This window comes from Pogona vitticeps, chromosome 6, assembly GCF_051106095.1.
Source record: "Pogona vitticeps strain Pit_001003342236 chromosome 6, PviZW2.1, whole genome shotgun sequence".
Lineage (NCBI taxonomy): Eukaryota > Metazoa > Chordata > Lepidosauria > Squamata > Agamidae > Pogona > Pogona vitticeps.
In genome coordinates, this window is record NC_135788.1 from 97,660,577 (window position 1) to 97,686,753 (window position 26,177).

Consider the following 26,177-nt stretch of genomic DNA (forward strand, 5'->3'; position numbering starts at 1 on the left):
CAATGGGCAATTTTCACAATGGAGAGAGGTGAAGAGCAGTGTGCCCCAGGGATCTGTCCTGGGATTGGTGCTATTCAATCTGATTATCAATGACTTGGAGACAGGGATAAGCAGTGAGGTGGCCAAGTTTGCAGATGACATGACATTTCTCCAGGTGGTGAAGACCAGAAGGGATTGTGAAGAGCTCCAGAAGGATTTCTAAAAATTGGGAGAATGGGCAGCAAAATGGCAAATGTGTCTCAATATAAGAAAATGTAAAGTAATGCACATTGGGGCAAAAAAAATATATTTAGTTATCAGTTAATGGTTCTGAGCTGTCCGTGACAGATCAGGAAGGAGATCTTGGTGTGCTGGTGGACAGCTAGATGAAAGTGTCAACTCAGGGTGTGGTGGCAGTGAAGAATTCCATGCTAGGGATCATTAAAAAGGGGAACAAAAATAAAACAGCCAGTATTATAATGCCATTGTACAAAATGCTGGTAAGGTCACATCTGGAGTATTGCATACAGCAGTGATCCCCAACCTTTTTGGTACCACAGACTGGTTGGGAGGGCAGGGTCTGTGCACGGGGGGGGCACCATCTGCGCTTGTGGGTGGGCGTGGCATGTTCACAGATGGGCGTGGCACACTCACGGGTGGGCATGGCACACTAGCACGCATCCACTGGGGTGTGGTGCATGTGCATGTGCAGATGGACATGGCACACTCACAGATGAGTGGGATGTGTATTCATGTGCGCAAGCACACCACGCCCACCCGTTCACCTCACACATGCACGCGAGTGCACCACACCCGCCGTGTGTTGGGGGGGGGAGATCTGTCTCTGCGGCCCAGTCCTGCAAAGCCCACAAACTGGCACCGGGCCACAGACTGGGGGTTGGGGACCTCTGACGTAGAGTCGCCACACCTCAAAAAAGGCATAGTGGAACTGGAAAAGGTCCAGAAGACAGTGACTCAAATGATGACTGGGCTGGGACACTTCGCTTATGAGGAAAGGCTACAATGTTTGGGGCTCTTTAGTTTAGAGAAAAAGCACCTGAGCAGGGACATGATTGAGACGTATAAACCTCTGCAGGAGATGGATAAAGTGGATAGAGGGAAGCTCTTTTCCCTCTCACATAATACTAGATAGCCTAGATGCCTTTAAAAGTGGAGTGGACATATTCCTGGAGGAGAAGTCCAGCACAGGTTACAAGCCATGATGGGGATGTATAATCTCCAGGCTTGAAAAGAAGGTACCTCCAAATGCCAGATGCAGGGGAGGGGTATCAGGAGTCAGGTATCTAGTTGTCTCATGTGCTCCCAGAGGCCTCTGGTGGTGCCACTCTGAGATACAGGAAGCCGGACTAGATGGGCCCTTGGCCTCATCCAGCAGTGCTCTTCTTATGTACTTATAAAGTTCATGACTGCAGCAGCTCACTCCTCATTTTTATTGTTCTAGAATAACACATAGAAGCATATCTTCATCTGAGAATAAACTGTTTCATTTGTGGTGGTGGTATCATCATTATACACATGAACAAAAGGTATATAAAAAGGAGAGCCAACTAGAAGTTAATCTGTCTTCTTCTGGGTCCTGGGAAAAACAGAAAAGAAGGGTGAACAAATAAAGTTTGGAAAGATTCCAAAGATGGGAGGTGAAAACAGAGATGGAGTATGGCTTTGTTCAATACCCTGAGAAAAATCATTCTTTAATGCCAGTACTTAGCACTCCCAGCAGCTGCTTCTAAAGATTACTATCAGTATTATTTTTATTAGTAGATTTATCTTAGAATCAGTGCCTTTATCCCTATCACCATCTGCATCCCATAAAGTAGAAAGAAATGGTCCTGATTCTAAAAGCTCAACATTCTTCTTTGTGAATGTTTAGTGACAAATAGCCTCAAAGTATGTATTCCCTATATTAAATTTTTGTTAATGTACCCAGAGAAAAATAAAAATTTAAAAAATGAAATAAAAAACAAAGCCTTTGTTGCACTTTAAAGACTAACTGTTATATTCAACATGAGCTTTCATGGATACCCCCTCTTCTTCAGACAGACATATCTTTGAAAACCCTCTGTGGACATTTTGGTTTCCAGGTTTAGTCATGGTCAGAACAGATTCAGTGACACCTGTAGGACCTACATTAGTCCTGATTTATCTGAGTCCCATGTTTCTTGCCAGGTCTACTGTTAGCATTAGTATAACTGGATTCAACTCTTCATATTCTTCAGTGCCATTTGTTGACTGTTTTTGTAGTAGCAACCAGTATCTGACAACCAATAAGCAGATGTGATCAACATCTAAGAGTTTGGCATGCAGCAGTCCATGCCAGGTGTTTCGGATAACATGCTGCTTCATAAAAGTGGCACACATTAAACAGTGTAACTGAAACCACTGGATGGATTCTGGGCACAGTTCAGCCAACACTGGGTATCATTAGAAAAAAGGGAAACAAAGCAGTTCACTCACATTGGCCTGCAGAGGTCAGCAGAAATCAGCCATGACAGAAATTCTTGCCTCAGGATGGCCTTCCAGTCATCTGAACCCTTTGGTGGAACAGTACTACAAGAGAAAGGATTGTGTTGAGGTTGACATTTCCCACTAGTGGGAGCCCAGAGTTTGAGATGGAAAATAAAGGAAAGTTGTAAAAGAGTTGTAGCTTGAGGGAAGCTGGGAGTGAAAAATCCCAGGATATCTGGTTGCCTAGGCAACTACAAATGTGATCCTGGCAACTAGGAATTAGCAATGTCTTTTTCTTACTACAGTTCTTCTAAAAAAACCTCCATAGGAATCTCATGCCCGACATCAGTTTCCGCCTACATGATGTAGAAAATGTATTGAAATCAGAGTGAGAACAAAAAGGATAAACACCGGCAGGTTGCCATAATTCTGCCAGCACCATTTTCCAAAATGGCTACCAGCTATTCTTTCACAATAAAGCATGGCATCTACATTCCATCCCTAACATGTACGTCAAATGGCATTTCCTTACCAAATATCCGCAGTCTATAATCCCTGATAAAGTAAGCATCAGTTGTCTAAGTATAGACAATAACATTTGTCAGAGGAGTGCTAGGTTTTCACTTCTTTTGTTCTGGTGAAAAAAAATAAACAATATTGGTGTGTATTGTTTTTCTTTTTGGATTATAATTCCCAGAACTTCCCAGGAAACTATGTTGTTTGGTAGAATTCTGGGAGCAGTAATCCAAAAACAAACCTGCACACCTCTAGTAAACCATATGGGAAAGATGTTGCTGTGTCTAGATTTATACATACTTAGTGTAAAGCCACTGAAATGAGGGGTACATAAGTTAATCATGACCAACTTAAGTGCCTTTTCTTCCACTGACGATGCAGCTACAACTAAGAAGTTAATGCAGCTTGATTCAATGCTTTCAAGGGTTTTTCACCCCCATGTATTAATGTTGCTATTTGATATTTTGTTACTTTGTTGTTCTTTGTTATTTGTTGTAACCCCCCCCCCAGTGGCCTTGGCTGCCAGATGAGCAGTATATAAATCAAATAAATAAACAAATAATCATCTACACCACCTCCCTGGCAGCTTTCACTGTTGAAATCACTACAATCGTTCACATGGAAAACAATAATGATCTCCACGTGGACTCGTGTTGCAAGAGTCCACATGGAGGGGGGTGGAAATTCTGACTTGCCTCTGACATTCCTTGAGTTTCCCCCATACACCTCCACATCTCCCTCCTTCAAGCTCCAAACAGTGCCAGCAGCAAAAGCAACCCCTTGGGGCAGGAAAAGAACAAGAGAAGGCAGCTGTGTGAGGAGCCAGTCTCCTTCCCAGCCCAACTTGATTCCTTGTCCCCTTCTGCAGTCTTGCCCTCAGGTGCTCTTACACACCCGCCCGTACCCTGTCCAGGCTTCTTTACCCCTTCTTGGAGAGCAACACTTGTGTCAGGTGGGGGGGATGACTGTCACTTGGACTGTTCATGCCCTCAGTTCTTGGGGAGCAGCAGGGCCATCTTCCATAAAGAGATCAAGCAGAATAACCACCTTATTGCTCTGCCAGTTTCTCTCCTTGGCTCTCCCTTTATTGTTGGAATAAGGGAAAGGTACCGATGGAAAAGGCTTCAAGAGTTAATCTTGAGGCAGAATCTGGAGCCGGAGTCCCGGAGGCAGTTCGTGTCGTTCTGGTAACACCTGCAATGTCGCTGGAGCCAGTTGGCTCTTGCCTTTCCAGCAAAGTGGAGAGGGGGGATTTGCTGCTTGGGTAAAAGCCTATCCTCCATATTATTTTACCCAGGCTTCGTGCTCTGGAGAGGCCACTCTCCAAGTCCTCCATACAGAGCACGTTACCATAGTCTCTCGAGACTAAAGGATGTCATTCCAAGGGAAAGGTTGTCATTTTATTATTTATATATTTTCTATTTTCCAAGATGACAGAGTACATATTTGATCAACGCCAACTTGAAAGGGTTTTTAAAATACTCTTTGGAGACAACAGGCAGTCCAGTTGAAGGGAACTGACAAGCCTTGACTGTTCCTTTGCATTGGTTCAGACAACCACATAGAGCAGAAAGTAGTGAAAAGTGATGCCAGCTGAACTGAAACAAAACAAAAACAAAAATACCCCTGCCGATTGAAATAAAATTCCTCACTGAAAAAAAAATACCATTTCCCATTGGGCTTCCCTGCACTTAACTTTGCATCGTGTAGTTACTGTTTATCTCATTTTCATCTGTGCCAAATCAGATGGAAATTGTGGAGTAAATGGCCAGTATAGATGTCCTCAGAGTTTGCTCCAAATATGCCTAATTTGATCCCAACCATTTAATTTCCAATATATCTTAGTACAGATTACCATCAAATTCCAAAATAATCTAAGTGATTGCCAGGTTGTAGAAGCCCTATCCTGTTCTGCATATGGCCACTGTACCCTAACCTGGAATAAATAAATAAATTTAAATGCAACCCTGTGCTGAAATAGAATGTTTATGCAGTACAGATTAATATTGCCATTGTTCTCACCTCTGGTTCTCTGTGTTTTGCAAAATCCAGATTAGTAAATCTGTTGCCTCCTGAGATCCAGCTACAGTGCCTTGATTCATTGATCCCAGCACTGGAGGTCCAGCTTCTCTTTTGGATGGTTCAAGGCTGTTACTGGGTGAAAATAAACAAGATGACATCATTCTGAGATTCACTAAGAAGCACCATGATACAGACCTTGTCAAAGTATCCTTTGGGGGCATCAGTTCCCAGTGGACATCCAGGAACAATGGTTTAAAAATTAAATTTCCTGAACTCTCTTCATCTTTGTCACACCTATATCCATTACACCCCGGTTTTTGCATTGAGACATTCCCTTTTTTAAAAAAAGTCCAAAGTAAAGTTTAAGAAAAGCCATTGCCTTCTTACTTGCATGTTTCCTTCCCACCTAACTTTGTAAGCTTCAGTTTCAACACCAACTTCCTTACAATTCTGAATAAACAAAGGAAAATGCATGGGTGCTACAGACTCACTCAATCCGGTGCTCTCTTCTGTTCAGGAGCCACTCCACAAAGTTTTTCTTCAACATGTTGTCCAAAGTTCGACTATAATCACTTGCTAGTGTTCCTTCTGAATAACGCCTCTGTGGTACTCTGAGATTCTTCGTGTTTTCCCTAGAACACATAGGAAAAACAAAAATAAAAAGATGAATCTTGGGGAAATGTTTGTATTTAGCTTAAGAAAACACGCTTATACTCAAATCAGATGCACAGAATTACACACAGAATTAGGAGTTCAGACATTTCTAATTTTCAGCAAACCATAGTTTCTTTTTTCATCTAAACACAGTCTATCATGGCTTGTGTGATCCAGAGTCTGCTCTCAGATTAGGATCTCATACCAAAAATCAAACTGTGGTTTATGGTCATGGTTTGAAGGCTAGTTGTAGTTTTGATAAAACAAAATTTGATACATTTGGATAACAGAACAACAAGCAGCTTGCTGGCTAACTAAAAGCATAATTATCTAGTCTCCTTTCTTTGCATGCTGAGAAAAGGGGGAAGAGGAGAAGGAAGGATGACATCCCCAGTACTTCTTGAGTCTCTGATGTACATTTGGAACATCAGTCTAAATCCAGCCTCAATTTCTATGGAACCAGCACTTGCATTATTTCATTTTAATTGGCCTTTTGTGCAACATTTCAGCATGATGCTGGACAAATCTATGAATTTTCAACGGCTGTAAGCAAACATACTTGATGTAAAGTTTTGAGGAAATTCCATTTTTCAAGATTCATTAATAAATCACTATTCTCCATAGAAGTAATGCTGATTGTCCTTATTGCATTACAGGATATTTCTGTGCCATGTAGTGCAAAACAAGGATAGATCCAGGGTTAGTGATTAAGCAGGAGGCAAGACATGGTATGCATCTGTGGTGTGACTCCTGTGATATGTCTGGTATATGTAGAGGTATGTGCAGATCCTTGTGTTTCTTACCTGTGCCACTTTTGCTGTATGGTTGGCTGAGAAATTAATTTCAATTAATTTTAAATATTTATATTATTGATAACAATTTCCTGAATTTCAACAAATTTCATTATATTGGGGATGGAAGGAATTTGAGATGTGAAAAAAATCAAGTGTGGGAGAAACTGACATTGATAGATTTGCGCATCCAAGCCCATGTCTATGAGTGTTTAACCCTTAAAAGTCTGGATTTGAACTTATGTATTTTCAGTTGTGTCAGCACAGAATTAAGTGGCACCTTTTTTTTCCTGAAAGACTCCTCATCTTTAGTATCTATCTATATGGTAAGCAACTACAAACATAGTTCTAGTGATATATGTATCTGTTAAATCTGTCCATTGCAAGTTGGGAAGATTTCATTTCAGTTTTGAAGAATCGGCTCATATTTCCTTGTGTACAGGATGGAAAGAACTTGGATTTTAAAAATATATATGTGGCAGAAAGTGGAATTCAGAGTTGTTCTCACTTCTACTTTACATGCTTTTTTCCATAGGAAATCATTTCCATCTTGTTTTATTAATAATCCACAAATTTTGTTTTCAAAATCTGTGCCAAAATTAGCATTTAAACCTGCATTCTATTTTGTCTTGAAGCACACATTGAAAATCATAATTAATATATTCTACAATTTAAACATGTGTTGATGTATTTAAATGGCTGAGAACTATGTTACAACTTTTAAAGAAAGGTGACATCTAGTAGATAATCTGGTTTAGGTACCCCTGCATATTGTGATTGGCAAAGGCAGAATTTCTTAAGCATCTGTATACATGCACTTACCTAGTGCCATTTTCATCCATCAGCACAAAGCTGAGAGAGACCAAAATGAGGGAGAGAATTTTGAAGGACATATTTGCCACTTGAATTCTGTAATTCAAAAAGAATATATCAAGCATGAGAGAGACAATTTCTTGTAATAGAACCTCAAAGGGAATGTTTTCTTATGCATGCACACATTGAGTTGTTTATGTTTTAAAGATTTTTTTTAAATTATAATTTCAGAAAGATTGAAGAATCATGACACAGTGTACATGAATAGCAGATTTGATCTTTGCAGAGGTTGTAATAAAAATATGAACAAAGAAAAATTATGAGCATAGTTTTAAAAAATGAAAAAAGCCATATGTATACAAATATGATTAATAATTATCCCTTCCTTCCTATCAGAGCATTGCACAATTTAAAGTTATGGACCTAAACGAAATATACGTAAACTTAAAAACAAATTTGAAATTATTGTTATTTGTGGTCCTAAAAGGACCGCTGGGTCATTTTGCTTATCAGCAAATTTGCAGTGCAACAATTCTGGAAGTGAAGGATTGGCTGGTTGCTTGCCACTGCCCAGGGGACATCCAAGTGTACTCATAATGCTTTTCTACTCTTTGGGGAAGCTGCTTCTATGTCCTATTGATCTATTAATGATGATAAGCAGGTATGGGACAACATATTTGACTCAAATTGCATACTATAAACAGAGTAAAGAAGAATACATATTTTACAGGAAAACTGAGTGCATTTATAAATAATTGAAATATGAATTTTTATCACAATAAGTCTCCTTACGTATTAGTTTAATGTAATTATTTTGCTGATGATGTGTATGTACAAATCATTGATATTTTTATAAATTTATGAAGGATATTTTATTAATGACAAGAAAGAAGTACTCAGATAAGAATGAACACTGATGAATTTAGCAGGAGAAAAATCCCACTGCAAAGAGTACATAGCTGCAAGGTGTTATAATTTGGAGTAGTCAAGAACTCTGAATTTAGCCTGACACAACAGTCTTGTACCAAGGCTGTACTTGGCATCAGTAGTTACATTGATCCAATTGCTATCTTTCTATAGAGCATCTGTGCTTCTACCTTTCACATCTAAGCTTATTCCTCTAGCATGTGGTAGAAAGATCACAAAAGAATAGAGCTGGCCAAATATATTTAGATGCCTGAAACGGAAAATTGAAATTCAGTTTAGTTTTCAGTTTGGTATTTATAACAGTTTACCAAATGTTGCAAATGTGTTTATATTCTATACAGAAATATGTGAGAGTTTAAAAATACAAATACAGGGAAAACCAACACTGACAGATGTATCCATCTAGGTCTATGGCTTGGCATATTCCTCTACATTCAGCCACATCAATGATGAGTTACAGTTGCCACCTCTTTTTATCTGAGAGGTTTCTCATCCTTACTACCTAATTAGCAGGCAAATACAGCATGGCTCTTTCAACACTGGACATACCTATTAGGGATTGGATTTTTCATGTCCTAAGGAATTCCTCCGGGCAGAATCCTGGGAGATGCAGCTCAAAAATAGTTTAAAGAGGAATTTTTCTCACCTCCAAGTGGGTTTCTGTTGCCATAGGCCTTTTAGAAAGAAGGAAACAGCTCGCACTGGTGCTTTGGACTGGTGCTGGGGTTCATGGGGTGAATAATTATTTGAGAGCATCCCTTTATAGAGCCTAATAGGCAGTGAGTCTACCTGTCCCATGATCCCTTGACACTTCTATGAACCCTCAGGCAGTCCTTCTGGAGAGTACAATTTGATGATGGCAGAGGCCCACATGGAGGTGGCAGAGGGAAGGTCTGTGTTTGGGGGAATTCCTGGAAAATTATAGAAGTTGCAGTCCAAAAGCAACAAAAGACCAATGCCTAAGAGCTATATGTGCTGAATTTAGCTGGGTCAAATAAAAAATAATGATGTATCAGTTCCTTTTTTCTAATCATCTACCAACGTTTACCTACAATTTTCTTCTCATTCAGAATGGAAAGAAGGTAAGGTTTAAAAATACCTGAACACAGGAGAAACAAAACGGATGGATTTCCCTACCTCTCAGTCATCCCTGTCCCTTTTGTAAACAGATGATGCACTAAAAGACGTCTTAGCACACCACAGTGTATAGTGTGCCCTCTAACTGTTAAAATGATCTTACCTTTTGTATCTTTCAAAGCGGCTGTTGCAGAGGAAAGAGAATCTGGTATCCAGCAAGAGCTCTGAGGATTCCTTATATACCCAAGGGTGTGACAAAGCAAAGCCATTTCCTTGAAACAAAACAGGAAGCCCTGCACCTAATCAAACCAGATTAAAAGCAATTTAGATCAGCATCTATAGGTTCACTGACCTTTGGAGCATGAAAATGCCCTTTTAGAGCATGTTTGCATTCATGGCAATTAAACTTTTGCTGTGTTGCTAAAATGAAGATCCGGTGCATTTTCTATAATTAAAGCCATTAACCAATCCAGATTTCCCCAAGAACCACTCCTCTGTTAATTAGCAGGCCCCAATGGATGATGCCCATGCAAGTTGCCTTGACTGCAACCTGTCTTGTATCTCAGCCATTTCCCCACACACTTGTTTCGTTGGGGTTGCTACCGTATTTCCCCCAAAATAAGACAGGGTCTTATATTCATTTTTGCTCTAAAAATGCATTAAGGCTTATTTTCAGAGAATGTTTTTTTTTCATGTACAACTATCTTCATTTATTCAAATACAGTTAAGTCATCTTCTTCTGGCACAATGGTGGCAGGCAAGGTTTCACTTAGCTGGGGCTTAGTTTTGGAGTAGGGCTTATATTATGAGCATCTTGAAAAATCATACTAGGGCTTATTTTCAGATTAGGTCTTATTTTGAGAGAAAGAGTACCTTAAAGCTACCAAATGGTGGTTAGCACTGCCATATACAGTACCATTTAATATTAGTGAGGTAACACAGGTAGAACATCCACTGGTCCATTGTAACTGGTACTTGTAAAAGTCACTTTTCTGGACCATAATGCCCTATATCCTTTAAGCTTATTCTGGGAGTTGTAGTTTGTTTGTTAAAGTCTAAATTCTAGTTGCAACCACAGTATAATCATTGGCATCTAGTAATTATGTTTTATTTTTTTAAAGTTATCAATTAGTAATTTATTTTCATGCAAAGCCATTTATATTTTCAGAATGCTCTATACTAAGTTATACAAAATTATATTATTTTATATAAATCTTCTACTTTTTTTACTGCTATTCTTTGCTGTTTTAAAACATATTGGCTCTATTCTTCTTTTTGGCCACTAGAAGTCCATCTTTTTACTCAAACACTATCAATGAAACTGACGTCATGACAAACGGAAGTTTGTAAGACATGCAATTCTGCCTTCACAAGTTCTCATTTACTTTCTGGGTCAGGGCTACAAGAACTTGGAAAGTTACTATTATTATTATTATTTATTTACTGGCCAGGTATGTAAACCATACCCGGAATTTAATATGGCTACCGGCCACACTTAAAAACACTACACACATACACACACACCATAAACAGAAAAATTCACAAGACAATTAAGAGCAAATTAAGAGCAAATTCTACAAAAACCGATTGCCTCAACTCCCAGTTGCGTCAGATGGTTACAGATTCAGCAGTTTGATGGCACAGGGAAAAAAGCTATTTTTGTGCCTCGATGTTTTAGTATACAGCGTCTTGTATCGCCGACCAGAGGGGAGAAGATTAAACAAGTTGTGACCAGGATGCCGTGGATCTGCCGCGATCTTTTCCGCTCTCTTTTTAACCCGTGCAATGTACAACTCTTTCAATGATGGCAAATCAGCTCTGATTATTTTTCCAGCAGTTACATCTTGCACTTCAACTCCCAGGTGTATTTGGCTAAGGGATATTAAAGCTGCAGTTAAAAAAAAACTTTTCAAAATCCTGAATTGTACCATAAAGCAGGGCCAATCTCCTGTACCTTGTCCTCAATAAAAGTGCTGGAATTCATGGTGGCATCTCAACTACATAGGTTCTTAGATGAGACAAATTATCTATACTCATTTCAGTCTGGCTTTGTGGACTGCTAAGAGATGCAGGCAGCTTTGATCACCTTGGCAATCAGTTGAAGGGGAACGGAGGTGCTAGTGGTGGTTGCAGAGGTGCCCCTATGGACACTTCTGCAACCGCCACTGTGCACCAGATCAGATTATCACACATGCCAGAAAGTAGAAAAAAAAGCAATGCACAGCTAGATTAGATCAAAATAATCTACCCTATGGGAACTGTTTAAAAAGTGACAATTCCCCAGTGAAAAACACCAGGCTTCTTTGCACTTAACTACATGTTTTGTCGCTGTTGGTTTTTACTCTTACTTTTTATCCATGCCAAGTCCTACACAAACTGCGGGGTAAATAGCCAATGTAGTTGCACCCTAACAAGAATAACTGGTTTGATCACGTTTCAAAATCAGTTCCCCCAGAGCCCATTTTGCTGGGTAATGGATTGGTTATTTTGTTTTGAAAGGTTTCTGAAACAGTTAAGAGCTAGGAAAACAAATTTTAACAGATTTGCTGACTTGAAAAACTAGCTTGGCTACATCTCAAAAAGTCAAAATCCTAAATGCACAAGACGGCTGAGCTGATGATAAATCAGCTGAGCTGTGCTGAATCCAAAACTGTTCCAGATTAGGGATGCTAGAAATTACTGACCTAACTTTATGCCAGCACAATAGCTGTCAATCTAAGGTGAGAGGGGAGTTGGTTTTGGTATATCTCAGCGCTCCTCCACTTCTCCCCTTCTCCATCCCTTTTTTGGCTGTTCTGCCAGGTGATCTCAGCCACCATAGCTCTTCGGCTGGCAAATCCAGTTGTCTTAGTGGATCTGACATCAACCAGCACAAGGGCAGTTGTGTTAGTACAAGAGGCTTCCAGCTATTCCAAAGCTACTGCAGCTGGCATACCTTTGATTCTGGACGACACTGGAAATCAGTTTCCTAACAACAACTCCCATGTTGTTTGTTTGCTTATCCCGAAGGAATTCTAAAACAGTAAGGAACGTGAAACTTTGCAAGGATTTTATTTTAATTGCCTAATTTCAAGAACTAGATCGATTACATCTCAAGATGAGTTGTCCCACAATCTTATTTGGTTGTTTGTCTGGAAAGATTTCCAAAACAAGAGCTAGAACCCATTATTTCTCGGTGTGGGCTGGATGTAACAACTGTCAGGTAGATACACGGTTGGCTACAGAATCATACTCAGAGGGTATTGGTTAACAGCTCCTTCTCAAACTAGGAGGAAGTAAAAAGTAGGGTACCCCAGGGCTCAGTGCTATTCAATATTTTTTATTAATGACCTGGATTAGAGGATACAGGGAATGCTAATCAAGTTTGTGGATTACTAACACGCTGGAAGACAGAAACAAAATTCAAAATGATCTAGATAGGCTTTAAGACTGGGCTGAAAACAACAGAATGAAATTCAACAGGGATAAATGCCAAGTACTGTACCAAGGAAAAAGAAACCAAACACAAAGTTACAAGATAGGGGATACCTGGCTCAGCAATACTACGAGTGAAAAGGATATTGAAGTCATTGGAAGTCACAAGCTGAATATGAGTGTGATGTGGCTACAAAAAAGGCAAATGCTATTTTAGGCTGCATTAACAGAAGTATAGTCTGCAAATCCTGTGAGGTACTTGTTTCCCTCTATTTGGCACTGGTTAGGCCTCATCTTGAGTATTCTGTACACTTCAAGAAGGATGTTGACAAATTGAAACAAGTTCAAAGGAGGGCAACAAGGATAATAAGGGATCTGGAAACCAAGTCTTATGAGGGAAGACTGAAAGAACTGGGCATGTTTAGCCTTGAGAAAAGAAAACTGAGGGGAAATATGAAAGCACTTTCCAAATATTTGAAAGGCTGTCATACGGAGGAAGTGCAGGATCTGATCTCAGTCATCCCAGAGTGCAGGACATGCAACAACATAACACAAAGCCAGATTTCAGTTGAATATCAGAAAAACTTCCTAACTGTTAGAGTAGTATCACAATGGAACCAATTATCTTGAGAGATGGTGAATGCTCCAACACTGGAGGCATTCAAGATAAATTTGGACAACTACCTGACAGATATCCTTTGATCTGTATTTCTGCACTAAGCAGGGGATTTGACTCGATGGCCTTATAGGCCCCTTCCAACTTTCTGATTCTATGGTTCTATGATTTGCATAGATATTACAGAGACTCAGTTGGGCCTGCTGATTAACTTTTAGTAGGGCCTGATAATAGACAATTGTGGGACCATTCTGTGATACAAATTCTGTGATGAGTGGGTTGGAAAGAGAGAGGGAGCAAGATCAAAATATATACTGTAATTTGGATTGTGTGGGTGAAGAAAGAAAGCACTTGGATGAGGGTGGAGACCATGGGTTTTTAATCAGGGCAAAGCTTGGTTCAAACACTAATAGACAAATACATAGAACAGGGAGGAGATAGAATGGGTGACTAGTACAGTAATTGCGAACTTGTAGATTTCTTAAGTATGGAAAAAAGACGGTATTTATAGCAGATCAATTACTGATGGTAGAGCTACTGTACAACCCTGAGAGAGTGAATGGGACAGAAACAAATGTGACAGACAGTTTGTAATTAGAAGAGAATCCATAAACTACTGAAAGTACCTGAAGGTACAGCAGTAAATTTTCTTTCATATAATTTACAAATTAACTTGTTTTGTTTCATGATTGGTCTTCAGGCCTTAAGTGTGAGATTTATTTGAAGTCTGATTTTGCAAATATGAAAGTCTACCTGAATCATGTATTTCCGACACTACTATGCTTTCAGCTCCCATGATAGGCTAGCTGTCCCATCTGTTTCTGCCCAAATGTGCTACAGTATGGGTGTGACTTATATTATGGTATGTTTAATGGGTATTGAGTGGATGCTGATGCTGTTAGGTGAAATGTTTGGTAATAGAGTATATGTTTGAGTTGACATACTATTTAACAGCTTGAGTGGTGGTATCACTAGGGAATTACAAACAGGTGCTTCTATTTAAATGAGCATGATTAGAAGAAAATATCTCAAAGGATGAAGAAGGAGCTAGTATAGTGCAGTAGTTAGAGTGTTCAACTTGAACTTTAGAGACCTGGGTTCAAATCCCCAGTGCTCCGTGTGACTCATTTGGTGGCCTTGGGCCAGTTACAGTCTCTCATCTTGCTATGAGGGCAGAGCAAGGAAGAAGAGAGACACATACACCTCTTTGAGCTCACTGGAGAAAAGACAGGATATAATTTTTTTAAAAAAATAAACAAAAATAACAGGGGGCAGAGATACAGGCTCATACACTTCTTCCTTGTGACTGTTTGAAGCTAGCTGACTCTCTGAAGCTAGCAGCCACTTCTAAAGAAACCCATCTAGGAATGAACTGTTCTTTAGAACTACTGCCTGTTCATAAATATTATTCCCCTTGTGAGGAAAGTTCCAAAGACAGGGTTGTAGTGATACCATAGCAGGTTGTTGATGATGATACAAATTATTTAGATCCATCTCAGCTTGGGTTCAGGCAAGCACCAAATCACACTTGATAATTGTAACAATTATCTTTAATGAGACATGGATGTGATTTGTTGCTTTTCTTTGATCTTTCAGTAGCGTTTGATACCCCCATGATATCCTTCCATACCAGCTGAACAGGTTGAGAGTTCAGAATGCTCAGTGTCTCAGTGGTTTCAGTGCCAACAGCTTGTTCCAGAAAGAAGCATTGGGAGAATCTTTCTCACACTTTGGCGATTGTTCCGGCATTGCATCGCAGGTTACTGTCTCATCCCCCGGGACTCTTTAGCATCTATAGGAAATTGCTAAGATGTGAAATCTATTCACCTATTCAGAACTATTGATGGGTAACTTCAAGGCTCATTCTTTCCCATTGCTTTTGGTTCTTTGTCTTTAAACTGGACTTGGATTGCACAGCCCTACAAGCAGAGGATGCTTTTAAATAGAGAACTACTCTCCACCACTTTTATGGCCACCCTACTGTTAACAGAGGTAGAGAAGAGCCTGAATGATGTAGGAACAAGGCAATAATACAAAAGAGTAGAAATGTGCAAATAGTCAATCTAGACACTGTACGTAGGGCTGGTAATCAATTAGTGGGAACTGTTTAGCCCAAGGACTTTATGGCCTGCACTCCAGGGCAAGCCAGATATCATATCACATTTCCACAAAGTGCTACTTGCACATTTGTTTCTCCTTCATTAAGTGCTTCTGTATGATGGGGAGTTAATAGCGTGAAATAAATATCCTGCAACATTATAGACCTGCCTTTTTGAGCTATCACTTGCCCTTTCAACCTATCAGATGAGGGATGGGATTTGCTTTAGAAAATGCAACGTTACTCCAAAACATCTTATCACACCCTTTTAATATAATAATGTAGGGAGGGAAGCCAAAATCTTAAGTGTTTGGCTTTACACCAAAGTAAATGCTACTCTGATGAGGATTATTGGTTTTTCCCTTCTAATTTTAGCGTGGACTACAGAGAACTATAGAGACAGACTTATGCATTTTTCACTTGCCTGGGGCAGTACATAGTTCCATTGAACTGCCAGCATAGTGGAAAGCTCCTTGAGAAAATGTTCAATTCATCCACACATGTTTGTTCATTAGCTGTCAAGTGTAACATCAAGGGACAACTTGCACATGTGCATGATGCAACTGATCACTTCCCATCAAACACAATTCTTTGCAACGGAGACAGTCCGTCTGCTTGAGGTGAGTTTAGCTGTTCTTGTGACAGAATGACAAAAGAATGAACTCAAACAGCTTTTCCCAAACTGGTGCCCACCAAGTATGTTGGACTCCAACTCTCTCATCCCAAGTCAGCTGGAGATGGTGGGAGCTGCTGCAATGTACTTGGAGGGCACAGAGTTGTGGATGGCTGGTGTGGTAGAATGGAAACTTAGAAACCAATGGAAGTAGCTTTCATGAGCTCTAGGTCTAAGATGGATCAACCTCAGCAATGGCTTCCAGAGCCAACAAGTATCAAGCTAAAATTTCACAGGGCGTTAATCAGTGTAGTCTCTTTTTCTCTCCCACTCTCCTTATTCACTCACACATTTTTGAACTCAAAACAGCCACTTCATTGAGGTCTTGGGATGCCAACTGTTGTCTTGGCAAACTATCTTCTCCAGTTCTCAAAACAGGTAGAAAAATCATGGTCAAGTAATATTGGAGGGGAAGGGATTTTGTTCTGTGTGTCCCAGAAGGATTCAAAGCCTGGGTATATATCTCCACTCAATTCCAGCTGGCCCAGGACTCACTGAAAGTGCTTGTATGTTTGTTGCACTTACACAATTCCAGTTCACTATAAAACTAGGAAGTGGGTGGGCTGGGGACAGAGTGAGTGGGTGCATGTACTTGCACCCAGTGTGCCACTTGGAACAAGATGTGGAACATCTTTGCCAATTTCCATAACAAGCTGCCCAAAAATTGTTCCAGTCCCCCTCTCAACCAGTGCGTGCTCTGTGTATCTGACATCTGACAAGAGCTTGCCCTTTGTCATCACAAGAGCCTACCTTCAGTCCAGTGTGCCATTTTGAGCAGTGCCAAGAATTTTGAATGTTACAACAGCAGCTTTTCACATCTTCGGTAATGTGCAAATTAGCTTTCTTTCTTTTGTGACTGGTCACTGGAAAGTGACTACAGGTGTCATTTGCAGTTATGCTCAATCATGACGATCTGTTGGAATCAAGTTTCTGAAACACTAAAATGCTTTCAGCTAGAATTACATTTTATCTGTAATGTGTAGTTCAGCACCCCATGTCATGCTGGAGATGAGGGACTAAAATTATGTGCACATTTTTCTTTTCCCAGAAATGACTGCTGAGGATGATAAATGTCCTCACTTGGATCAGGTTAGTATCAATAGAAAGGATGAAACCTCCCTCCTGTCCTATATTGCTATATGATTCCGGTTGTTGCAAAGCAGAAGCGATGTGCAGTGGAAGTGACGTACCAGGAAGCTGGGCTCATCGAGGGGGAAATCAAATTTTTGGGGGGTGGCTGGGACATTAAAATTCACTGTGGTTAGGAAACAATCCACAATGCAAGCAGTATACTTTTATTGTATTTCATCAGACTTGAATCTCTATTTTGTGTTTTCTGACTCTGGGTATTTCAGTGGAACACATGCACAAAAATGTATCAGCACATGTAGTACTTTATATCAGAGGGTGCATTGTCACTGGGCTCAGAAAATGTCCCCACACGTCAAAGAATTTTAACTATTTTCATCCTAGCACAAAAGAGTTAAATAATTAAAAAAATGTTAAGACAATTTCATAGAGGATAAATCTATCAGTATTCATTGACCAGAAATTCTTAGCAGAATTTCAGTTTTTAAAGGCAGTAGCCAAGATCCAACTGGCATGTAAGGTAACCCACACAGTGTTTTTTTCCCCTCCTATCAGGGTCCCTTTGAGCATTTGGGCATGCAATGAAACATATGCCCAACCTTATGATCAATATAACACGAAAGCGAGTGTGACAGAAAGGAGAAGAAACTTAACGTGCTGTACACAAATGCATAAAGAACCAAAATTCTGACCAATATACCACTTGGTAATGGGTTCTGTTTGGTCACACAGCAGGTGATGAGTTCTGCTTTTGTGGTTCTTGAAGGATTAATCCTGTTTATTTATCCTGAATTCTGGGCTAGACAGACCCTAGTTCTACTCTCACAGGGTGGCTGTTCTGATATGCCCTTGTCCGTCCTGCACTCCCACGTGTCTCTTCTCTTTGTTGGCTCTATCCCTATTTCTGAAAATCACAGCCTGGAAAAATTTAGGGGAAGAACAGAACTCCCAGAATCAATGCTGGCTGGGGGATTCTGGGAGTTCTACTAAAAGAAAAAAAGAAAACTTTTTTTTCCAAACTCTGCTTCAAATCACATATCCATTGAGTGTCCAGCCAGTTAGTAGCACAGTTGCCGCATGAAACTGAGCTGTGCGAGTGAAATACCATGCAGCCAGTTGCTTATGTATTATGAAGTACATAGTCAGGAAAATCTGATGGTGCAATAATCACATGTCTGAAGGATGTTTCTTCTTTTTGACTTCCTATTTTGACACAACTAGTCTGTAGCATTTTCCCTAGCATGCTTCCTTTAAAAAACGTGAAGGAACAGTTGTGGTTGCGGTCATTTTAAATGTAAGAGAGGATCTTCAGCTTTTAAAAGCTACCCCTAAGGAAGAACTGCCCTGTGAGATTTTCCTGGTTGAGGATTTTGAGATCCAAATTAGGTGTGATATTAATTGCGTGGCTGCATTAACCCCTATGTTTAAGGGCTAACAGAAATAATAGCTGAGGGCATGGCAGCATGGTGTAATATTGTAGTTAATATAATGAACTGGGATATGGGAGACCCATCTCTCTTGCTGTCTCTTTCTGCTTCAACACGGTTGTCATTATGAGATTAAAAATTATGCGGAAATTCATCAGAGAAAATTAAAAAAAAGGAATGTAAATAATACAAAATCAATAAAGAATAACTTTGGGATTACAAAGTGTGGGGCAAGGATGTTTATATCTTTCACTCCCTCCCAACATTTCAATAACATTAACAAAAACATCTTCTCTGACGTTTGCTGTTTCCATTGCAAGGGGGGGGGCTGCCCATTGGTTCTAGCTGAGATTTTAATTTAAATGCTTCAGATATAGGATTTCTTTTAGAACCATGGGACAAAGTGAGATTGTTCCTCTCCACACTGCATGGGTCTCCGGGCTGATCATGTTCCTTCCCAGCAGCTTCTATGTACAGCGCTCCTTCATTGCAGCTCCAGTTTGAAACCTAGGTGTACTCCATCAGGAATGAGTGGGGGGGCAGACCTGGGGTATTTCACAAAAGCAGCACATGTCACCCTGTTCCATTTGTTTCTATTCTTTTTTTTTTTTTTTTTTTTTTTTTTTTTTTTTTTTTTTTTGCTGCCTGATAAGGAGAGAGACATTTGAAGCATTTGATGCTTCAAGAACCAAAATGACATGGCTGGCTTTGGGGTGGTCCTAAACATGCTATGCTAGTCCCTTTATGATAAAAACAGTAACATGGCCCCACCCATCAGGAAAAAAAGCTTCAATACTAAAGCCTGCAGTTTGTAGAACTGGCAAGTACAGCATGCTGGCTGTGGGGTGGGGGGCGGCGGGTTGTGGTCCAAAAACTAACTTTTTCCAAATGTTGGTCAAGTGGTTCTGTTTCACTCAAGGGGATACACTAACATTTACAGTATGCGAAGTCCATGAGCAATATAAATCTGATCTCAATAAAAATTCAGACATGCCCAAGGGAGAAGGGAGACTCTCATGCTGCTTTTTATCACCCAGGTGTTCCTCCTTTCTCTTCAGTCATTTCAGGTAATCCTTGGTGGGAATAAGAGCAGTAACTACAGTTGACAGTGCATCATTTTGGAGAAGCCATCTGACCCTTTCCCAACTTCTCAGAAATGAAAGTGGACTGCTTGTAAAATAAGGATATAAACTCATCACACAGTGCATATCATGGAAAGCGCATATTGTACCTATTAAACAATGCCTACTGAAAGCATTGTTCACTCTCTTTAGAAGCATACTGGGACCTCCATGTGTAAGCAATGCTATATGGACATAAGGCTTTCAAATATGGAGATTTTCCCCACATATACTTTCTCATGTATTTTATTTGTAAAAAGTTGTTAGAACGCTCGTAGGAAGAGATGTGTTTGTTTTGTTAGGGTTTTCTGAGGCATAAACCAGAATAAATTTACTGTCACTTAGATTTTTCACACATTGTATGTAATTTGTGTCAAAGATGGGAAACAGTGACTACTTCTTCTGGAACCACCAATTATAAAATTTCACAGTCAGAATGTTTGCTAGGCATGCTGGATGTGAAATTTTGGAGCTGCAGTCCCAAAAAATTAAAATCTCCATCTCTGGATTTAATTGTGATAAACAACTAATGTAAAACATATACAGGATACAAGTGAAGTTGTCAGCCTGCTATCCAGTGTATAGAAACGACATGAAAAAAAAAGACTTTTTCTGATCAGCTGATGCTGAGATTGCTACAGGAAATTTGCACTAGAGAATTTCTTCACTCTGCTTAGGTGAAGGGTGACTTTGTCAGAAGACAAAGCACAGAAAAATTACAGACCTTACACACCTTTTCTTCTCAAGGCATTGGTCATGAGGACCAGAGGCTTGTTGGCTTCATTCTATATCTGTGCCCAAAACAGTTTCACACTTTGGGATTTCCCATATGCTTTGGAGAAGAGTCTTTGATTTCATCAAACCCAAGACCTACATGGAATTCCCGCCTGACTGTGGCATGGCATCCAGTTTCAATTATTTGTTAAATATGTCAATCGTTCTCTTGAGAATGAACAGATGCAGAAAGATAGCACCCCTGCAATGTGAACAGTTGTGCAGAATAATTTCAGCAGGTTCAGTTTACCATATAGGAATGAGAAAAACTACACCTGTTGAAATCATTTCTGCTACAGTTAAGAAATAAAACTATTGGTGGTACAGAAACACTGTCTTCTGTTGCATGTAGGACGACCCATCAGAAGTCAAGGCATGCCAAACTTATGGGTCCTGACCCACTGTTTGAGCCATACGTGAGGGAATTCTTTTAAAACTTACTGTTGGGGGATTTTTAACATGCTAATTGTGCTGTGCAGAGTTATGTGATATGAACTTCACTACAATAATGTACTTAATTCACAGAAATTTCCAGCCATCTGAGATATTCTGCAAGTTGCTGAAAAAGGCAACTTTTCCACTCTCCCCCTTAATAAACACAATTTAAGTCATGTGATGCATTTTTCTACATTTTTTTTTGGCAAATGCTTATGGACAGCCAAAACTGTCCCACCACCAATACAAAGAGGTTGAGCAGCAATCAAAAGCTTATTAAAAACAGGCAGTAAACAGGCTGTAATTACTGAGGAAAAGTGGCGATAAAAGAATTTTTTTTTTTGTTTCCACAGGGAAAGCAGAATTTCTTCCTATGGGGTTGTCTTTGTTCAAGATGTTAAAAAATTTGCTGATTATTCATTTCCTTTTAAAAATAAAACATTTTAATATTTTAATTAACAACAAAAATTTAAGGAGATCAAAATTTCGTTTTAAACATATACCAATTTTTATGTTCATATCATATATAGATATGTTGTGTGTGTGTGTGTGTGTGTGTGTGTGTGTGTGTGTGTGTGTGTGTGTGTGTGTGTGTGTGTGTGTGTAAATCCTGTCTTCTAGAACATTTTCAATGATTTTTGTTAATTTCCTGGTGTGAAGTTGAAAACTCAGTAGAAACCAAATGAAGCAAGTTAAAGAAATAAATTACTTTTGGACTATGTCTCCTAGAATCCCCAAGCCAGAATAACCATGGTCACTGGGAGATTCTGGGAGATTTAATCCAAAAAAGCAATATTTTAAAGTTCTGATCTAGAAAATTATGTGGCTAGAAATAAATCTAATGAAATGAATAAAGCCTGTTTGGGATCAATTAATGTATATGACAAATGTCTACAACCAAGTGATGCAAATTGTGAATTCCAAGCTCTAACTTCTCAATTCCATACAAAATACAAACCATTTTAACTTATGGTTATATGATAAATGAATTTAAAGTGTCAATAAAACAATCAAAATTTTCTTGATTGGTTTATACCATAGATACTCTGGATGTAATTTGCATCTTATTCTCAAATTTACAGAAAATCCATGATAATTAATTAGATACTTTGAGAAATTGTTGCTTTTTCCGAAAGGAATAGTCAATTTCAAAGTTATATAAAATGTGTTAGCAATTGCAGCATTGTTTTGGAAAATACATTCAAAGACAGTTCAAGTACAAGAAACACTTGATGTATAACAAATTAATATCTATATTCACATTTTTGGTACAGATGTATTACAAACACTTATTAGTTTGATGAATTTAGAATGTGGAGAAACCTTTAATGACCTCATCATATTTATTAATTAAACACTAAATAAATTGGAGGAAGGAAAAACATTTTTAAAAATTAATCAAAATACTAACTTCCATGCAGAAATCACCCAGGATTTTCTGCTTGGGAAAATTATCACTTATATGGGCAATTCTCATCTGACCAGAGGGGCTTTAAAAATGTAACCACATCCATGAAATAAGAAAGAATATAGGGAGACATTTAAACTGAGGACAACAGTGAGATTCATGTACTGTATGTTGTTGTTTTTGTATAACCTACAGCTGGAGCTTTGGAACAGTCACAGACAAAATTATTAGTTGCAGTAAGGGGGGGATAAACTGGAGAAAGGAGTGAAGAAGACTATACATATAAATTTCACTGGAATCTGTAAGCTTCAACTGTTAAAACTCTTGTCATTTTCTCCTGTGCCACCTTTTTGAAATGAATGAATGCAGGTCAAAGTAGCCCCACCCCCAACAATGATCTAGCTGCCTTCTCTTCCTCTCAGTATTGTGCCTTTGGAGGATATACTTTTGATTTCTTTAAACTTAAGTCTTTCCTCTTTGATTGGAAAGAGAAGTCCTGTGGCACCTTCTAAGAACAAACCTAGCTTTTATGAGTTGGTCTCTCTGACCACCCACCACAGCCCCCATTGGAAAATAAAAACAGTTTACACACAACAGGGGCCAAAAATGTTAGATTGTTTGAATTAAAAATACTGTTGTCTGAACATTTATTTAAACCCAAACAACCACATTTTCAAGCATAACCATAGGTAATATGGTTGTTGCATACATTTAAAATCTGGTGGGTCTTTTTTTCAAATCCAGTTTGCAACCTGTGTAAAGACACCTTTGATTATACAGTTTAAAAGACTAACAATGATATAGATAACACTCCTCTTAATTACAAATAACTGTTCTTATGAGGAGGGAACAATGAATGGTACAAAAAATTATCAAGAAAGTAAGGTTGAGAATAAGAATTTCTTACACAAATGTATTTTATTTTGCAGTTTATCTTTGAAAGTCTATTCCCTTGAGTGAAAATGTAAAACTGATTTTTTTCTACTTTTCCTTTTCAGATCAAGAAGGTTGCTAGCTGCATCTATTTCTGAAAACAGCTTTTAGTATTTTTATACTTAATATTTTTTTAAAAGGTGAGCTAGCTGGTTTAAGCGAGTTGCTAAATTGTTAATCTGTAGTATAGCATGTTCATTAATAAATGTTTGTACAATGTGACTCTGTTAATCAAAGTGACTTCCACCAGGAAATGTTTATAGTTTTTTAAAAAAAACATAAATATCAACATTTTGGATTTTTGTTTTCAAGTATCAAATTCTCAATTAAAGATTTTCAGTATAGGCTCACTGCTCGTGTTACACTGGAAATGTGATCTGGCAGATAATTCAACACTTTTTAAAAGGTTCAGAAACAAATCCATGGCCGTGGCAGATTTCAATGCAAAGAAAACGTGTGATATTGTAGGATTACCTTTCCGTCTGTCTACATGTACAACGAAAGCTTATTAATAATTTCTCCCCGCACTGTTTGCAAAGATCAAAGCCCCCTGGCCGTTACCATTTTAAGAATGGGCGTCCGTTCCCCCTCCCCCTCCGAAGCAGAACGGAATTTCAGGACTGTTGCCTTGTGTGTCTCAAATTTCCTGTTCGATCAGGAGAATCGATCCCTCCAACTCACCGCACACAGTCGGTATTTCTAAAAGGGTAGTTTGTGTGTTCCCCCCCCTTTTTTCTTTGCTTTGCGCTTTTAAAAAACACACCCACAGAAACTCGATGATAATGCACTAAGTAAGATCCACCACCCTCCATTCATAACCCTGTACAAACCGGGATTCCAAATGAAACAGGTTATGTAGCAGGGTGGTGGGTCTTTTTTGGTTTTTTTTCCTTCTTTTTTTGCTATCTCCACGCTGACACTCATACAACAGCCATTTAAAGGGCCAGCACATTCCAGCGATGCAACCTTCCCCCACCCCCAGCCCATCCCCCCACTTGCAATTTCCTTTCCACCTCCTTCCCAACCCCCCATACCCTGCAGCTCTCTGGATTGGTGGGTTTGTGACTGGCATGTATTTAAAGATTTCCATCTCGGCTTGATAATGGCAGGGACAGACCCAGCGCGGGCTGAGGGACAATTGGCGCCTCTTCAGCGGCAGCCCAGCTATTGCGCCGGCTAACCCTTCCATTTCAGCCCCCTCCTCCTTGGGAAGCTAGAAGGACATTAAAAAAAAGTGAGGCTGGGGGAGGGGTTGTGGTGGAAGGGTCGCATCCACCATCTTCCTCTTTGTCCCCCACTCCGCTCATCAGAATCTGCTGCTCCCATCAGGATCCTGTCGATTCCTCTTGGTTCAACAAAGTGAGGTTTAAAAGAAGATACCGAGAAATCGTAGACTCGTAGACACAAGCCTCATGGAGTTCAATGGGGCTGGATTCCAGCAAACTCTGTACAACACTGCCACCTTACTTAGGCTGCAGGCGTCAAGGCACTTGCTAAAAATTTAAAAAAATCGGGAGATTTACATTTGAGTAAACAAGTTGTAGGAACGGGCTGTTCCAGACCGATTTAAGCCCCGTCGGCTTCTTTGCACGGCCTCCCTACCCCCCGCCCGCGCTTTCCTACGGAGCAATAAAAACGAACCCGTCCCCCTTCCACAACTACTTTGCAAAGGGATTTTTTGTTTAAGAACTCGATCCATTTCCTCCCGAGAAGACTATACATGGAGGGCTGTTGGGGGAGAAGAAAAGACGGGGCGCACATGTTACCTCGTGGAACAGAAGGGTTAAACGGAAGTAGTTTCCCATCGCCGTCCTTTTGGTTGGCTGGAGAAATATATATTTAATTTTGCGGGCTTCCTACCGATGCCCATTCATGGAACCAAATGCCTGGTGTCTTATGTTGGAGAAGCCCTGCTCCTCCTTTTCTGGATCTCCCTCCCCCTCCCCAGCCCCTTTAGGTGCTCGTGCATGTTACCCGGTGAAGAAAGCCTTGGTGATGCTTATTGGAGATAACTCCTAACATGTAAGGGGAAGAAAAAAAAAATCCTTATAAATATGGATGAGACGCTCACATGTGTCACTCATTCCTGCCTTGGGAGGACTAGCGGGCGACCCACCACGGACCCATTGCTGCCTTTTCCTCCCCTCTTTTGATCTCGAGGAGGAAGGGGCAATATCTCCTCTTCGTGGCACTTCTTTTGAAACGATTGATCAGGCGTTGGAACAGGGGGAATATTTGTGAAAAAAAATCCTTTTCTGTTCTCGAAGACGTCCCAGGATGGGCGAGAAACGGCCAGATTTTTTTAATGTTTGCCCCCCCCCCCCGCTTTCCTTGGGACACTGAAGAAAAGCGGGGTGTGTGTGTGTAGTTAAACCTCTCTTACAATTCTGCCAACGTGCGAACGCGCCTCCCTTTTCCACCTGAGTCGTGTGGCGTTCCTGGGCAAAGATGCGCTCAAATCGGGCGCAACATCACGCGCGTGTCCACCCACTTTCCACGTCTTCAGGCGTTGCTATCGCTTAAATTTTGGAGAAGCAAAAGTAGTTTCCTCAGCCTGGTCTTCATAACTTCTCATTCCGGACAAGACGATCCAATATGGCTCTCGTCCACCTCTCTGCCACCCTCTCCCCTCCCCTCCCCTCCCCCAATTGCACTGGGTCAATAATCCTCGCCATGTATCCTTTCTTCTCCCCTCACACGGACCCTCAATGATGCGAACGGGAATAGTGGCGCTCTTTGGGTATAACACGGACACTCGGAGCGCCGCTTGCTCCCTCCTCCTCCTCCTCTTCCCTCTCTGGGAAGCAGGACTCCCTTTGATTAAGTTTACACCCAGAAAATCTCATTCAAACTCTTTTAAGGAGCTCATGGGGCTGGGGGAGGGGTGGGCGAGCAGAAGAGGCGACGGAGGGATTGGGGTGGGGTGGGGGGGCTGGGTCGCAGA

The 26,177-nt window shown here is 40.1% G+C and overlaps 1 protein-coding gene across 3 annotated transcripts; it reads right to left on the bottom strand.

Moving 5' to 3' along the window:
* Nucleotides 1–1,420: 1,420 nt before the first annotated feature.
* GIP (gastric inhibitory polypeptide) lies at nucleotides 1,421–26,114 on the bottom strand. Of its 3 annotated transcripts, XM_020814745.3 has the most exons (7): nucleotides 25,000–26,114; nucleotides 9,409–9,544; nucleotides 7,251–7,337; nucleotides 5,475–5,615; nucleotides 4,984–5,115; nucleotides 2,455–2,547; nucleotides 1,421–1,576 (listed from the first exon to the last, which is right to left on the bottom strand). In XM_020814745.3, exons 3-7 carry the CDS (start codon nucleotides 7,319–7,321, stop codon nucleotides 1,555–1,557), a joined length of 459 nt encoding a protein of 152 aa, XP_020670404.1. In that variant the 5' UTR covers nucleotides 7,322–7,337; nucleotides 9,409–9,544; nucleotides 25,000–26,114; the 3' UTR covers nucleotides 1,421–1,554. The 3 variants fall into 3 exon arrangements, with proteins under 3 accessions (XP_020670404.1, XP_078234083.1, XP_072860463.2); XM_078377957.1 differs by lacking the exon at nucleotides 25,000–26,114 and having other exon boundaries at nucleotides 9,409–10,660; XM_073004362.2 differs by lacking the exons at nucleotides 9,409–9,544; nucleotides 25,000–26,114 and having other exon boundaries at nucleotides 7,251–9,164.
* Nucleotides 26,115–26,177: the final 63 nt, after the last annotated feature.